This window comes from Daldinia vernicosa (assembly GCF_022497035.1).
Source record: "Daldinia vernicosa strain CBS 139.73 unplaced genomic scaffold F5Y00scaffold_27, whole genome shotgun sequence".
Taxonomy (NCBI): Eukaryota; Fungi; Ascomycota; class Sordariomycetes; order Xylariales; family Hypoxylaceae; genus Daldinia; species Daldinia vernicosa.
This window is the reverse complement of record NW_025953943.1, coordinates 345705-363670: the sequence shown is the minus strand read 5'-3', so window position 1 is coordinate 363670 and position 17966 is coordinate 345705. Positions and strand designations below refer to the sequence as shown.

At 45.7% G+C, this 17966-nt stretch overlaps 1 protein-coding gene across 1 annotated transcript; it reads left to right on the top strand.

The window, feature by feature from the left end:
• Nucleotides 1–9032: 9032 nt before the first annotated feature.
• F5Y00DRAFT_90741 (uncharacterized protein) lies at nt 9033–10802 on the top strand. Its single transcript, XM_048014326.1, has 5 exons — nt 9033–9508; nt 9559–10047; nt 10104–10190; nt 10241–10505; nt 10560–10802. Exons 1-5 carry the CDS (start codon nt 9141–9143, stop codon nt 10611–10613), a joined length of 1263 nt encoding a protein of 420 aa, XP_047864271.1. The 5' UTR covers nt 9033–9140; the 3' UTR covers nt 10614–10802.
• Nucleotides 10803–17966: the final 7164 nt, after the last annotated feature.

The window sequence follows — 17966 nt, the reverse complement described above, 5'->3', positions numbered from 1 at the left end:
CGCCTCGATGGAAAGGGCGTAGAGATTCCTGCCGTGCCCAAAAAAAGCTAACAAGGGAAGTATGACAGTATCTTTACCAACCAGAATAGGTCATCGCCAACGCCGATTCATGCGTATCTTTTAGCTCGACTTCTTTCTATGCGGGTGAAAATTCTACAGAACCGCTCTTATGGAAGCGGATACTAAATTCAAATTTACACGAATGTAAGCTACGACTCCCTTACTAGTCGTCGTAGCATATGTTATATAATAGGGGCAACTAGCAGTAGCGCTTACAAAGACTACATAAGCATTGCTTTACTTTACCGCCCAAGCAGTAATGGGGCTCAGCCGAAGGTGGCCGCGATGAATAGAACTGTAGCAAGGCAGTATTGTTGAATGAAGACTTTTTGACCAAACATATTGTCTTACAAGGTCACATTCTGCCATGTAGAGGTGTTAGAAGCGCTCACGGGGTTATACTTCTAGAAGAGGCCCCCAACTCTGGGGCTCTGTAATGCCATGTTCTACCTTCGCCAACGACTTTTAACGACGGTGTTTAGCTAGGAAACATAGTCGAGCAAAATTCTCCCTTGGTTATGGTATTTGGGTTTTGGATGCCTTACCATCTTACAACTAATTTCGATAAGCTAATTGCAGTCCGTGCTAGAGGACCGGGTAGGGCTGGCTAGCAGGGTAGGTTGGACGATATGACGATATTGTAATATTCTTGGTGATCTAGCCCTCTGTGGGGTTATGTTACCCAACATCTTCCCCGTCGTCTTAAGTTCTGCCTGTATGTCATGAACTGGGTTGTGTTATGATTTATGATAAGAGCTGGGGCGTCGCTGAGTTGAGATTGCACATATGGGGAAACTCATCGGTTATTTGGTGATATGATTTGCGGCGACGAGACCCGGTACCTTTTCAAGTACCATGGTATGGTCCCCTTCAGCTAGTGAACAGGCCATGTTCTTTGACTATGGGGGCTTATCTCAGTGTTAATAGGTCCATAAGGCATCAACCAGGGACCTATCAGGGGTAATGTATATCATATAAAGTGACACCTCCCGCTTAACGTAACCAACGAAGGTGACCCACGCGGCCTGGGGTAGGTAGCGGGAAGTACCGACAAATTCAAAGCGCCCAAGCTAATTAAGCTTGGACTTTTGCGACGCGAAAGGAGGAGTTAGGTGTGGGCCGTCATGGTTAGGTCGAGTTATGTACCTTTTGCTTGGCTTTCGACAGTAGGTGGACGGCGTGGACGGCGAACTGAAGCGTTTGTGGAGCAAATCTTCGGCTGTGCGTAGATACAATCCGCAAATAAGTACTCAAACCTCAATATGCCTACTTGAGGTAGTTAATACAAAAGCGACAGAGGGTAAGCCGTCGGGGTTGTAAGTGTTGTTAGGATTAAAGGCATACGGGTGGAAATGACAGCGGGAAATAGCTCGTAGATTTCTCTTCCGAGTCCTAGGAAGCCTTTCCTTTCCTATCTCATTGTCGATGCGGATATATGCAACACACTGTAGTTCCGAGTGAGATCGGGTTTAATTGATGTGGATTACATCCGTCTCCGTCGGTTTGGCAGTTCTCGTAACGAACTTGAGCAACCAACTACTTGGCGTTCTCATAACAATGAAGATACCTAGCATGGATTCCGAAGAGAATTATGGGGCTTGAACTATGTTTAGTACATAGGTTGGTAGTTAGACAGTTACATAGAACACTTCTAACCCGCCGTATTCCTTAGGCTAGAGAACCGTTGATTGTACTCCATACTAAGTAATAAGTTACAGGGCTGAGTTGAGACAGTTACTGCTCGTTGCTGATCCCGGAAGCTCAAGACATACTTTGCAGTTTATCGCAAGCAGTCAGGCGGCCGTGTGATCGGTGTACACAACTACGTAGTACAGTGTGCAACCGGAAACGAGTTATCTCAATACTAGACGCAATGCGCCTCAGCGGGTTTGTAGATAAGTTTCCGAAATGGAACGAATACTTCAACAACGGGTGGGGCGTTGAGAGCCGTTTAGGTGTGAAGTGAAAGGACCAGAACGACCACAGTCAACATGACCTTCATGTAAGAACTTAGATTGCGAACCTTGACTTCTTCCATTATGGGTTGGACTCTTTGCTGGTCGCACGGTGCAGGAATGTTGATCTGCTCAACCATCTTAGATTCGATTCTGCTTACAAGCCGTATGGGGTTCCGAAGTCCCGATGTTCCGAATAGATATGCGTATGATAATGAGATTAATTGGCCTACCTCCAGGGAATAGATAGGTACATTTCATGTACGACGCACAAAAGACCTGGGTGGGCACAACCTAGACGAAGACGCGGCCGACGTCGTAGCTGATGACTGCTAAAGACGGGGTTTCTCTGCAAAGCAAAGCTTCTTGACTCCTCTAAAGTCGAGCGCCATTGGTCCTGTGCCTCCTGAGGTAACGGCAGACCCTTCTGCAGGACGGTGCTTCTCACGGTGAAACTCTGCAATTTTGTACGAGGTGAGGATAGAAGGGTTGTCCGCCGGTTTCTGATGAGAAGTAGAGCCTAGTAGCATAATTATGGCGGCCGTGGTTGTTACTTTGTGTGGTGAGATCGGCGAGCATCGAAAGTCGATATGGGAAGTGTTTTGGAACTCCGACAGTTCAAGACGACAATGTCTCTAATGGCTTATTAGAAAGTCGGTGTGCATATGATTTTTTGAATCGGGGCCTCCAGGGGGGTCAATGCGACATTAGGGTGTCAACGGAAGAATACTCACGTGTTTGATGCGGCGTCTAATTGACCACTCAGGGATAATTATGCTCGCTCCCGCATATTGAGCTTTGGGAGTGCTTGTATGCAAGGTGTTTATTTATCCATTATCCATCAAGTGTGCTCCGAGCGTGTTTATGTACGCAAAACACATTTGTCCAACCATCGAGGACACCGAAACGTAGTTCGATGAATTAAATTTGCTTAAGCCTGTGGCTTCGTGAAAGACCCAATGTGCGTGCAAAGTTGGTTGTCTCGTAAAGGTTCCCGTCGCCTATGTATTATTTTATTTGTCGCAACGAATTATCGTACGGCATACGCACATTACTCCAGATGAAAAGCTTCTTTTGCTACAAGGATCCATTGATTGTTGCTAACAGGGGTGTCCAGTGTTAAATAACATACGAGATTAACTGTAGATGCGATAGATCGATCCACCGAGGCATTGGACAATTTGATCCCGCCTTGCCGGATGGCTCGTGCTCATCTATTGAATCTGATTCGACCGAATAAGGCTACCAGACTAGGTACCAGACGTTCTCTGCGTGTGGCACATGCTTTGAGTAACGTCAAGACATGACCGGCGATTAGACGATTATGAGTAGGTAGTATAGTGTATGTAGCTAATATGCAAAGAGGAGTAAACCGTCGGCGTGCCTAACTAGTAGTTAATTGAATTGCGTCGCTCAAGTTGCCACCTGTGATTCTCGCCAATGAGGTCTCATAATACTCGGTGTTTAGCGATTCCAGCCCTATCAGCTGGCTAGCTGAAACAAGCTGCTGCATTCGTCGATATGCAGGTTAGATTGAGCTGGAAGGGGTGTCTAAATCACCCACCAGTAGGATCCACGCATGTATGCATTCTCGATTGTACATACATATATCATACATATATCATACACAGATGGGAGGATCACATACTACTTACACCTAATACTTATGTAATCTCGACGTTACTTTAAATTATCTGATATCGCTGTATATAGGAAGAAGGCTTCTATTGCATCATTAAGGTATGATTTGAGAGGCGAAAGAAATTAAAAACCCGAAGAGCTGAGAGAGAACTCTTGACCGGCTAGGAGAGGTGAGAAAAAGAAAAAGTATGTGCTATTACAATAGTACCTACCTAAGAAGAAAAATATTATGATCAATTCTTAATTGCATTATGATTGGATGATCAATAAGGTTTGTTTCAGACGTAGATCTAATACCCATGCTGCCGTCGTATGTACTTTGTATGTAGGAGTCGCTGACATAACAATGCGTATGGGGAATTGTGGGACTTTCGCGTACAGCATTCTTCCAGATCATTTCCAATTGCCAATGCGCTTACATAATATTCCTGGATACCTCGTGGTATTGGGAGCTTCGGATTGGCTCTGCCGATAAGAACCAAAATTCCCCGAATCCAATCGGGAAGGATTTGGAGACAAAAATACCTCCATGGGTCACACCCTATATGTAATTCTCCCCCAATCAACTATGTCACCGGAGTACTGGTTACAGTTTTCCATGCCGCCCTTCTGGAACACCAGAAGTGCATCCTTTCCCAACCATTCGGAAATGTTTAGCCCCAACGGCCACGGGATACCGACGTCTTCGCTCCTGAGCGTTGACGCAAATATCTTTTAACAAAGCGACTAAAATAAGCAAAATCATGTAACCCTATGATTAGCGACGAATTTATATTTCGGATATTAACTTCTAATTATTCCCGTCATCTGGTTCTTCATCATAACGGTCATCAGCGCATGGCCGGTCGTGTCTTAAAACCTCTGTAGGAACTAATCCATCCTGAAAAGGCGACGGGCCGCCAAGAAGGACGAGGGAAAGGTGGGAAAAAAAGATTATGACCAGTCTTAGAGCATCTCTAGGCGCGCTTCATGGTCAATTTTGCATTGTGTCATAGCCTGCTTGGCCATTAATCAGACGCTACGATCCGGATTGGACTGACTAGACGCCGCCCTATTGATTCAAAGTCCTTGTTACCCTCATCGACCAACAATTGTCAATTCTGGGTAAAGGTATATTCAGATGATCTTGGTTTTCGGTCTAGTTTCCGGTTTGGGACCTGAAAGGCAAGCTACATGCTTGCTGAACACCAACAACCAGTGAACGAGGTGGAAGCGCTGGCACGAGTTGTTGGTGTCTTACCATCTGGGGCAAAGCGACACACCCGGACGTTTTTTTGATGTAACTGAGGCCGGTTCGTCAATCTTTAAGAGGCGTAGCACCGAATAATATCAACGGCGAGATCAAAACTATTCATAATCAGAACAGCCACATTTCCAAGTCCCCCAAGAAGGCATCCATGACAACGACGGGCTTAGCCTTAACTGATCCTTGGGGACAAAAGTCATCAGAAGCGCTTGTTTGAATACTAAATATGGCAGTCCTTTAGGGATCTAACTCTAGTGGCATAATCTCAAAGTTGTCACTATTCCTTGTTTTCTGCGACACAAGCATTAGCGCTCCGGCGGTGATCGCTAGGGTGGTGGGGGGAGGCAGTAGTTGGCCCTATAGGCCTCTCCTACATGTAGGTAGGTAGTTGCAATACTATCGCTCTAAGCCGGCTGCCGTGAAAGGATTCACAAAATCGGAGGCGTACGGGGCGCCGATATCTAATGATAGCCCAGTGGCGGCAATTGAATTTATGCTCATGGGCGCTGTGATTACAACGACTATGCATGGTAGCCTCCTTATCTGCTTGGTATGTATTGTTCTGTAGATGACTAATAACACCCACATTCAACCATACTCACAATCTAGATAACCCAGGTTTGTATATATATAGTAGCCTGGAACGGGTTCAGACGGCGATCTTCTGAGACGGCAAATCAAATTATCCCCGGAAGCGAAATGGGTTCTTGGACTATTCAATGTCCGTTCACCGGCCGAGTAAATTCCCTGGAAGGTGGCGTTGCTATGTTGAGCGACGAGGGTCGTAGGTTACCCACATTTGAATCCGAAAATAGAAGACGAATCTTTGATTTTCGACAGCGGGCCTAGCAACCAGCCCTGGGTCGTTCAAAGTGGGCTTCGGATAAGGCATTAGCCACGGCTAGGTTTGAAGAAGCGTGTTTCGAATGGGACGGGGCGGGCGAATTTGATGAGCTCGTTGGAGGGTAGACAGATGCAGGAGGCTTAAGGTAACATTGAACATTGAACGAGGCATACTTTTAGACTGTCAGCTGTTTTAACTCTATTAACCCTACCAAGAATACCTTGTTAGCGTGATTAATTTTATTTAATTGATTTCTTTTTTTATAAGTTCTCATAGTAGACTGAGAGGCACGGACGATAGTCTCGCACCAAATCCAAATATACGGGGCATGTTGTTTTAACCCGGTACCTCCTCGCCGTGGCTTTAGGGCCTAATACGGTAGTTAGATAATTCTCAAGAGCACGCTGTAAGCTAGGTATACGCATGTATGTTGTTCGGGGTACATGATTAGATCCTTAGATGGATAGATATTGGTTCAAGCAATCTAAAAAGGGTAAAAATATGTCGACATGATTTGATATTTGATAACTACCTCTTCTTAGGTAAACTTCTTACTGGACGCTAGTCGCAAATGACGAGATGTTACTGTATCACAATAGAAACCATCTACGGACCTAGGTAATCTACCCATCGTCGGGACCGCAACAACGACTACAAATCATCCGATGTAAATCCCCGTTACATGTAAAATTATTGACCTCATAGTCTACATAGTATAACTCAAAGACCTGATCCATTTCTTTTTTTCGACGCTACCCGGATTTGGTATTTACGAAAATGTGAATATGGGTCTGTTATTAGGCCTTGGGTCTAACGCAGAATAATAATAGACATTGTTTAAATACGCGAAGTACTCGGTGCGCCACATGCTAATCATTGCTGCTACTGGTACCTTAGGTATGTACATAAAATATGGTTAAAAGGTCCCCTGCAGTGTAATAGGTCAACTTTACATGGGTACATGGGGTTGGGGACTTTATAATCACACCGTGAGGTCTTTGGTGTGTGTTTAATAACAGCTAAGGCAAGCGACTAATTAGACGCGAGCGCTTGTTCTTTACCCCTGCTTACTTAACGCACGAGCTAAGAAGTACAGCTATTTTGATAGCAATATGGCGGGGGTTCAGAAGTACTAAATTGCCTAAGGAGGGTTCGTGTGCATTTGTCGCTGCGTCACTCCACTAATAAGGAAAGGTCGATACCGAATTACATACCTAATGTACACAAATACTTAAGACTAACCTACGCTTGTAGGGATTAGAATCCTAAGTACACCTCGTGCGATTAAAGAAGGAAATTGGTTCTTCGCAACTAAAAATTAAGCGACTAACCTAACATCTTCCTCTCTCACCTACCTCTATCGAACATTTCTTCTGCCCTTCTTTCGTTTCCAAATCTGCAACACAGTCAGGCTTCCCATGCATCTTGTTTCATTCGCGATTCCTACATATTATAACATGTTAGGTATACATTACATACTATAATACGACGACTAATACACTAAACAGTTGACGTGCTGCGGATCTACATAGTATGATTCACTGAGATTCGTGCCCTGGCAGCTTAAGAGTCCATCGCCATGCTCTGCCCATGTCTTAGGCCCTTGCCTGCCATGCGCTTCGGCCGCATCTCACGGCCGAGGTTGAGCAAATTGTGAGATGAACATCCTTCTCCGCTATGAATAAAACAGAGAGCTCCATAGACTCGGTCCCGGAGCCGTGCGGTGCTAAACGGCGGAACTGGAGTCGAGAGTTCTCGCGTACCACGGTTTAGACGTCATGTGCCTAGTTTACCTTGCTACCTGGTCTAAGCATGGTCTTTTTTTGTTATATTATTTCTACGATCACACTTTGGACCCTTGACGGTCGGACAATGGCAATTTCCTAATTGCCGACTGATCAATCGTTCATAACACGTTCGTAGCTTTCCTTAGGTAGGTAATCACATCGTTTCTTGCGCAAGAAGACCCTTGCAGTCGTACGCTTGCAGGGCTTGCCGTGCCGTAGAAACACGCGCGATACAGTATGTACGGACCACACGGTACCCCGAGCGAGATGGGTTAGACGGGGTTTGATGGGTATGGATGAGGCAGGTCAACCAAAAGAACAAGTCACAGAGTTGGCACTGCCTGCTTACGTTCTCCGCGAAGAAACGCCAAAGCCACCCTACCCCGTGCTAGGCCTTGCCGCGCTTGGCTAAGGCTTACCTACACCCCTCTGGTCGTGGATCTATCCCCATCTCAGACTCTTGTAAGTACTACCTAATAACTCCATGTAATATGGTATACCTAGGTATACCTACCTAGCTATGCCTTTGACGCAACTCTCGCAACGCGCGCACGCCGCCTTATCGCTGACCCTAACCCCCTCTATGCTACCTATGCTATGCTACTTACGTTATCGATGTCAGGAACCAAGCGATCAGAAGTCTCCCCTGTCATCATCAGAGCAGCCGTCACGGCCCAGACGAGGTGACAATATGTGTGTGTCTGGGATCAATTGCTATGTAGGTGTTTCGTCGAACCGAACATTGATCAAGCAGCAGATCACTGGGGTATGTTAGTGCCATACCCCTACATGAATTAACATAGTCCGCCCAGCCTGTTAGCTTGCTATCATCTGTCTCTTCGATTCTATCTTCTCTCTTCTGACCCCCGCTCTTCTCTCACCACCCTGGTCCTCTCCCCGTCTCCCGTTTATGTACTATGTATGTGTGTGCCTACATATGTACGTATCAGCCCCGGTCGATCCAGGACAGACCAGGTGGTGGTGAAGAAATGATCCACAGGACAGGCGAGGTACTTCTGCCATGTATATGCAGCAGGGTCTTCCTCGTTGCACCCCACACCCACTTCTTCACCCTGCCCTACATACTAGTATTTACGTCGTACCCGCCTTTTTGACTAGACCACCCATGTAGCTACACTAGGTGCTAGGTGCTAGGTACTACCTAGCTCTACGGCGTCGACTGCGAGATGTACTCTTCTGTACACATCGTTGTTGACAAGGGTTCCCATCTTCTCCCACGCAGCACCATACAATACGTAAGGTCGAAGCCAGAGGTGCTCCACCAAGGTACTGCCTTCGATAAATTTATAAGCACTCGATGTTCCTGCTGTCCTGCCATCGCGACTACTGAGGCTGAGATTCTCAGATACAAAACGCTTACCCAAACCTAGCCGTTTAAAGTCTTCCTACACGAGCTATTCTCATATTCATCTTTACGAAACAGCTTGGCCTCTATCGTTCTTATAAGTCATAAGGATCGCCTTCCCATCTCGATTCCAGTCGACGATAACTTATACACCAACTCATCCCGACTACAGAAGTAGTGATACTGTACGTGTGCTTTTTACTATCTTCGGTGCTCGACAAGACATCATTCCTTTGCTATAATGGATCATTACTCTCGATCAGAACGGGATTCCGAAGATTCTTACTCACACCTACCTAGATCAAGAGCTAGTAGCACAGTCTCGACGACAGCGGGGTTTCGCAACTTAGGTCTCGTCGATTCGTATCATAGTCAACCAGCATCTTCACGAGGGCCACAACCGCCTTATACCAATACCCCTCATCGCTCTGCGCCATTTATATCAGACCACACATCTTATCCAGCTCTACCCTCTCAGGGTACTTTGGATGCCGAGTGGAACGAGAGGCAAACTCAATCTCAAGACACACCTTTATTAAGGGTCGATCCAGTCCGGGATTCTTCCCCTTCTACATCTTCTTTACCTCCACCAACAACATCCACAATGAGGTGAGTTTCCCTTGTGAGATGATTACAGGACTGGAGCTCACGATGAACAGTACCGTAGCAGTAGCTTTCGATCCTAGACTGGAGATGGGGATTCCCCGCTCCTCTTACACATGGCCCGTTCTCGAGTCGGGTCCTGATCTATTAGGGCACGATCTAAGTTCCGTTGGCCACGGTTCCGATGCCAGCATGACTCCTCCGAGCGGCTCTCGATCTTTAACCTCCAGCCCGCCGAGGTTCACCCTGACACCAGAGCAGCGCGAACTTAAGAGGCAGCGAGATCAAGCTCGACGGGATTCAAAGTCATCAGCTCGAGTGCGCCGTGCTATGAGCACTTACTCCTCCGCTTCTCAATCTCCTACGCTTTCAATGCACGAGTTTTCTTCTGCGTCGCCTGTGCCAGTGTACTCGACAGCGCCCTCGCAAATATCTCTTCTTGCGGAACCGGCAACAACTATGGCGGGGTCATATATGTCATCTTACTCAACATCGCCTCTTCCTGACCACGGCTCGCCAATGTTCACATCTCACTTTTCTTCATTGTAAGTTACTTAGCGAAACGATCCGATTTTCACCAGGCTAATAATTGGTTCGATAGGCCACCTGCCGATTACTTGGGTTTGAATTACTCTCCGGGCTACCCTCCACCACCTCCTTCCGCCCACAGTCTATCTTCTCAATACAGGTTCGTACAATGAGCATATATATAAATATCCTTTCTAATAACCGTAACAGTCGCCCGTCACCCCCGATGCACGAATCTGGAATGATGTATCCCGTTCAAGCCCCTCAAGTTCTCTCTTCGGGCAACGGTGCCACGCAGGAGGCTGGTCACGTTCGTGTCGTCCAAAGCCGACCCAAACCACAGTGCTGGGAACACGGCTGCAACGGACGACAATTCTCAACCTTCAGCAACCTTTTAAGACATCAACGTGAGAAGTCGGGACAAGCTGCTAAGGCGACATGCCCCAACTGCGGTGCTGAGTTCACAAGGACTACTGTAAGTTTTGCACCAAATCCTATTTATTGATATGTTAACTAATTAATATCGAAGGCTCGCAATGGACATCTGCTTCACGACAAGTGCAAGCAAAGGCGAAACAGTTAAGAAGTGAAAAATAAAATAAAATGAAATAAAAATTCAGACTGCACTTTGTACGATTTAAACGATGGATGGACGATTGTTAAAGATTCCCGAGGCTGAAAATACGGATGCTACGAGAATTATCTGGAGCGGGACAGGGTTTAGACGACGGCTCGACTGGCATGCAAAACAATCGGACATATCTTTACATGGAGTCTATATGGGATTATGATTTTCGGGGATTCACGAGCTCTGGATATGGCGCGGAAGATTAAGCATATACCCCCTTTTTTCGATATCGTGTCTTACTTAGTTCGACTTTCGATCTCTGATCACTTCACCCTGTACATTTTTTGACATCAACGGAATTGGAATATATCTTTTTTTTTTTTGCTTTAAACACTATTTACGCCTTTGGTGACTTATGATGGACCTAGCAATAAATCCTTGATGGATACTGTCTTTAGTAGTACCTGCTAGACGGAGACTAGCAGGCAAACGTGATCGGGACCGAGAGGTTATCGTCACTATAGTTGGTAAAACATGTCGCACATGGGTGGTCCCCGCTAACAAAACATACAATCAATATTACTTGCGTGTGTGCGCATACTAGGTGTGTAAGTAGGTATTGTACCATACAGATGACGCGGGGTTAGTTTTGGTTGGCTATGTAGCATTGCCTATGACCAGACGTCTATCATGACTGATCGGGTTAAGTTCAGGAGCAGTCATGTCTGTTCGTTGCAACATTCTCGAAGACAACAGTTGCTGGGGAGACATGGATAAGCTCCCTATCAGGGAGGATTACAGCTGCAGGAGACTTACAGACTTACAGACCTACAGACCTACCATAGCCAGTATAGATCAGGTATAGCAAAGATGCAGGCCGTAGGCCAGGTGGCGGGCAGGGGATGGCGTTACAGTACATGAGAACTACATTAGAACTAGGTACAATACATATTGCAGCCGTAGTCAGCTTCCAGATTAGGAGATACTTTATATCGATTGATAACCTATTCCGTACGGGAGTGCCTGCTTATAGTAGTACTGTAGTAGATAGGTCTCATCGCACCAATACCCACTATACCCTGCGTGCTGTTAGGTCCAGTTTATATAGTATTGTACATTATTCGTTGCATTCATCTAGAAAGTCGTCATGTCGTAACGAAGAACGACCGTTACCAAGCCAAGACCGCAATGGAACGATGCAACATTCCGCCCTTCTTATTTTTCGAAATCCCCTTCTTGTTTCTAAGAACTAGCATTCGGCCGAAACAAGGATTTCCCACGTGAGGGTGAGGGGTTCAGCTGGTCCTCAAGGTCCAATTTGTGCGTGCCTCCCCTCTGGGCATTCGTATCGCTCTTATCGCGCGCCCGTTTTAATAGAGCAAAAGCTCATTCATTCAAGCTTGTTCCTCGGTGGCTCCCCCGCCAATTAACTGATGCCATCGTACCTTAGGTTAGGTACGTACGCGGCTTCGCCGCTTCGTATAGTTAGCGAGTGGTTAATGGACGGGCAGTCAGAAATGGCGAGCCGAGCTTTCTTGTGTAGCGCGATATGGCGACGAGGTTGGTTTGTTCAACTGCCTATACCCAGGTACGTAAACGTAAAGGCGTGATACAAACAATGGAGCTTTTTGTTCTGCAGCGTCAGATACACCAAACAGGGGCCCCAGATCTTGACGCATGGCTTTCTGACGGGCGGTGGGATCGGCCGAATCTCAATGCCGTGTTCTATACGAAATTACATAAGTAAAGTAGATGCTTAGGTAGATATCTTACGTAGATTGATGTAGATAGACTGATAGACTACGTAGATGCATCGTCAAGTAAGCAGCCAGCGGGCAGAGTGCTTACGCTACGTAAAGTACCTACGTAAAGTACCATTCGATAAAACAAAAGGGTCGCGGGAACCAATCAGCCAATGATGCCCTTCGAAAACGCTCGGATACAGTGCTACCCGACCGTCTGTTGGAACCTGGAGAGACTGTGGACTTTGTGTTGGAGAATGGAGAAGCGATGCGAGCACAGCCTTGACCGGGGAACCAGGGGTGCGGTGCAGGGGAGAAAGCCATGTGCCATGAATGTCTGTGTGCAATGCTGCCAGAAATAGAATCAGGCTGCGAGCTATGCTGCTATGGCATTGGTCTTCAAATTGATTGATAGGACGATCGTTGCTACATTTTTCAAGAGAGCATGTGCACCGATTGTATGGATGGTTCCTTGGTTTAGCAGATCATGGAAGCTGTCTTTTCTCGTCCTCGTTATGTAGATCCCGGTGGACTTCTTTTCCTACCTAATGTATTGCGATGAACTTGTAAAGTGTATGTACATTAACAATTATTTTATCGCGACGGGAGTTTTGGAGCACGACGACAGGGCGACCATTTAATAAAGTGGAGTCTTGCATCATCGGGTACCTCGGTACGGAGCTAGTAGCTCTAACCCTTACATAATCCACAACGTCGACATACAGGGCTTAGTGCTTAACTTAAAGGCTCCTTCCGTGAATGAAATGCCATGTGGATCGCCCTGGTTTAAATTCAAGCTTGAATCCATCGTGGGTAACGTGTATGTATAAATAAATAAGTCCCTGCCTCCACTATCCACTAAGACGGGGTATACCGGTTAGGTTTAGTACCTAAATTTTACGTTTCCAAAAAGGCCCAAGGATGCGTATCGCGTACGTACCTTACATAACGAAAGAGAAATAATAATATCGAACTCGATATAGTTTATCTCCCCGCGCCATGAAACCCCAACCCAAACTTATAGCCTACTTCGAGATTATACATCGGCAGATATTTGTTTAGAAGACTGGAAAGTCGGGCGGGTGTTTGCATTATCAGCGTCACGAGGTCTAACAACTTACTTGCTCGGTATCCATATCCGAAAATAGTTTAACAATTAAGGACAAGAGAAAACCAAACAAATGGCATGGTCTGTAAAAACTAACCAAATGATCTCTAAGCGTTGTCCTACCAGAAATTAAAGATACCCCGAGGAATCCGTTGGGTTACCTTGGGTAGTTGATAAGAGACAGGCACTGGTAGTACACGCAATTATGGGTCCACTTGGTCAGACGGTAGGTACTCGTTCTTTTTTACCATGAACAACAATCACAATGTTAAGCCGTTATCCACAATCAAATCCCGAGGTTCAAACTTCAATCCAAACATTGCAAAAGTTTGATTCTGGCTGACGATCCGGTCTTATTTATCTCCGCCTAGTACGGATCCGTACTGCGCCGTCGAATACCTATCTCTCTTTGTATGCATACTGACCCTTGACTTAATACCGAGCACGGTCATCGGGACTCCGCGCCCGAACCCTGGACGGACTTCCAGTTATTATGAGCACGTGAATAGCATAGCGACTATGTCTGTGCGATGAGCTTAATTTTATTGGATCATAGGTAAGAAGTGGGTATGAATCGGCTGTTTAAACACCTAATTCGGTAAAAGGTGTGCGAGGCGGTCTCGCAGGGTCATGGTACAATTGTCAATTGTCAACAATTTCTACCCTTGGCTGAGCGAGAACGCTCTTAATTGCAAAATATGATGTCAGGGCCTAACCGAGTACGAATTTCCGCGAATGGGGATTGGTATTCTCCTAAATTCCGATGACCACCGCCCAATCCAAATTGTCCGCATCCATAGGTAACGCTCTCGCTCGGTGTAAAGGTCTCAGGTCTGTACAACCGTAATAACAACGAAGTTGGGTACGGTTGACCAGACTAACAACTGTGCCAAAATGAAAAAAATAATTGCAAACTAAACTAAAGTTGGCAGGAGGTTACTTGCCACAATTTGGAAAATATTAAATGTGTACTTTCAAGCCTCATTACGGTTTATTATGATAAAGATATTGATTTAAACAGTATAATCTAAAGAATTAACCAAAATTCAATGTCAACTCGATTCAATTGTCAATTACCACATTTACACATTCAAATAACTTTACAATTTTAACATCTATGACGTTAAAACTAATATCATTCGATAGCCCTAATTGATGCGAAACTAATGGTTCAACTTTCATGCTTATGCGATGTATATTGAGTATTATATTGCCCTTAATGTATTCGGAGCTTAATTGAAAATACTTCATGGAGGTGCTTGTAAAGGGTATCACGTGCTTCCCTCTAGACAAGACCCTCTCAAGACAAGACAAGCGCTATTTGACTCTACTATAACACAACAACAACAAAAAGGCTGATTCGGATGCAACCTATATCATTATTTTCGCATCAATTGAGGCTATATAATGATATTAACCATAACGTTATAGCTGTTAAAATTGTAAAGTTATTTGAATGTGTAGATGTAATAGTTGGAATTGAATTAAATTGAATTGGCAATTGAATCTTTTAAGTTAATTGGTTAATTTTAAATTTAGCGATAAAGGTAGCCCGTTAAGGCCTTAAAAGGTTAAAAGTAAACATACCCTCTTAAAACATATCATATATAACGCTATAACGTATATATCTATAAGAAATAATTCATTTTTCCTATATAAAAGTGCAAAGTACCGTAATAAATCGAGCTAATTGCGCTAACCTGTGGCTGACTACCCTTTTGAGCTAAGCACATAGACTTTTTTTCATTTTGGCACAGTTGTTAGTCTGGTCAACCGTATTGGGGGCGAGCCGAGGCTCGCTATAGCTACCCGTCTCATCTCCTTTGCGAGTTTGCAGAGCTAATCTATCTAAAAGGCAAGCATCCCCAGCTGTCCTGGACTACAGTAGAAAGCATACTAGGTACAGCCATGCGCGTATAGAAAGCGGACACCAGAAGCAGTATATCGATCTAAGAGTTAAAAGGTAGGTCATTACCAAGCGACCGGTTTAACAAGCAGTGTCACCATCTCACAGCGTCGGACACTCCGCAACACCACAGGCCGCGGACGGTTTCACGAAGCATTGGGGACCGTGGGGTACGCGATTATCTTATCTCCGTATAATGGACTTACGAGCCTCAACGGATGTCGCCCATACGTACCCCCATCGATGGCCGGGATAGTATGCTTATCTCAAGACGATGGATACTATGTAGATACCATAGTACAATGGCGTCAACGGCTATTAACCGGTATCCCCCATCTCCTACCACCCCCCACGCAGAAATCCCTCACAGGCCAAAACACGCAGACATTAGAGTATATTCTTATTTTGCAACTCTGCAATACTACATGCAATACTACATGGACCTTTAGAGAGTTTCGATACAGCTTTTCGGTCGCAAGGAACATTTGCAAAGCTATAGATATAATGTTTCGGTCGGTCCCGAAGTCACTACTACTATATGTGCCAAGGATAGGAACTTAATAAACGCCTGCAAGTGCTGCAATGGCCGGGAAGACGATGCTACCGACACATCGAGCAATCTTAAGCCAGCGTCGATCTCGCCCGTTATGTCGTGAGCTGTAAACCATAACATCTCTGCTGTGCCGTACACTTACAGCACGTAATGTATCGCCGATTCGGATTAGGATGAAGGAAAGGTACATTTTGCGAGCTAATTTCAACCCCATTTTTGGAATTATTGTTCGATTAATGGATCTTACCATACGACTCACCCGTACGCTAATTGCGTACTAACATGCTCCCGCGCCGCACCCCTTGATGGAGAGCTAGGTACGATCGGGTTCTTCGGGACGTACGACGGAAGACGTAGCCGACACGTACTAACTAAAAAAGTACAATACATAGTACCGGATTTTCGGAGTGGCCGTTGGCGACTAACCATGCGGTCTTGCGAACTACACCACCAAGAGCTGCTTTGGTTGCAGTGCAGCTCTTGAAACAAGTTCTAGATGGGTGGTGATTACTACACTGCAAGGCCTTGTCAAGTTTTAAAGCTCGCAGACAGCCCCGGTCCAACGTGCCCCAAACCATCTGACCTACACGTGTGAAAGCTGCAGGCTGAACGTGGGAGGCGAGTGCTAGCTTGACTTCGAATGTAACCAAAAGAACATTCTCCTGCGTCTTCTGCGCTTACTATACATATTCCGTACCTTAAAGGAGTTACTATACCCTTAAAGGAGTCGAGCAGCTGCTGATCAAGTGTACTGAGAAGCCGGCCTAGACCTCGGGCAGCTGTCATGAATTCCATGATTTACACTTGGTGTAAACTTGGTACGATATATCAAACGATTCCCAAACGGGATAAGGATGATTGATGCACACGCATATACGCGGCGACAAATATAGAGAGGCGTCGTATGGCGAGACACTATGTAGTACATCCAGACGACAACCAATCGTTTTGTATACCAAAAATTGGCCATATCACTAAACAATATCCAACTTATTATCATGTACCTATTCACAAAGGCGGGACAGATTAGCTTTTGCGCAACGGCCTAGTTATGTCAGCCCTAAATCATCTTACTCACTCAGCCGTCCTTACGCCTAACTTTTTACGCAGTAAGGCCGTACGGCTTGCGTCTGACAGATCTGCGCCGGTCGTACCTCGTTTCATGTTGCGAGTGGGGGAGGGGGGGAGTCGACGTACATAATAACATCATATGTAGTAGCTAGGAAATACTTGTGAGTACCTTTGAGGCGCCGTCGCGCTGTAGGTAGAGTAGTAACGCTAGAGCGGTGCGTGGCCACGCTGACCGGCCGACTCAATGCGTGGTTTCTATTCGTGTGCCCCCGCAGCACGTTTCTTGCCCACAATGCGACTTGCATGCAGCGGAGGACGGACTCGCTATTCGTCAACGCCGCAGTCAACCAGAATGGCCCTCATAACACCATAGTTGGAGAAGAGGGGAGGACCGGGGGGCAGGTGTATGGTTTCCCCTCTTCAAACCCCGTGTATGTGTGTGTGTGTGTGTGTAAACTCTGGACGAGTTTAATTACACCCAGAATTCTCCTTAGTCCCGATATGCATCAAATACCTATAATACCTGCTGGTTGTAAGAGTGGTGGTTATTAAAAGATGGTGTCGGAAGCTCAAGGGGAGAGAGACCATTAAAGCAGGCATTCTAATTTCGTCAGGTATTTTTAAGCTTCTCAGATTAAGATTAACGAGTAAAAGTAGAATGTCGATCACAGGGCCTTATCGCTACTGCATCTATGTTATTTACATCCTTGTTAGACGAGCTTGATATACATACCTAACGTACTAGTAGTATTACGCACGTTAAATGCCCTCGCCAATGTCCTGCATATATACCTACCTATATACCTGGCATATACCAATACGACATCCGTATCGGCGAAAGAAATTACAGTACGCTAAGACTATCCAGGGAAGAGGTGATTATAGGTACACGGCTGGGGGTGCATATGGGTAATGCGAAAGGATGTTGCGATAAACGCTTCAGCCGCGCGAGGCACCCTGTAATACAAGCTGATAACAGGTAAGGCAC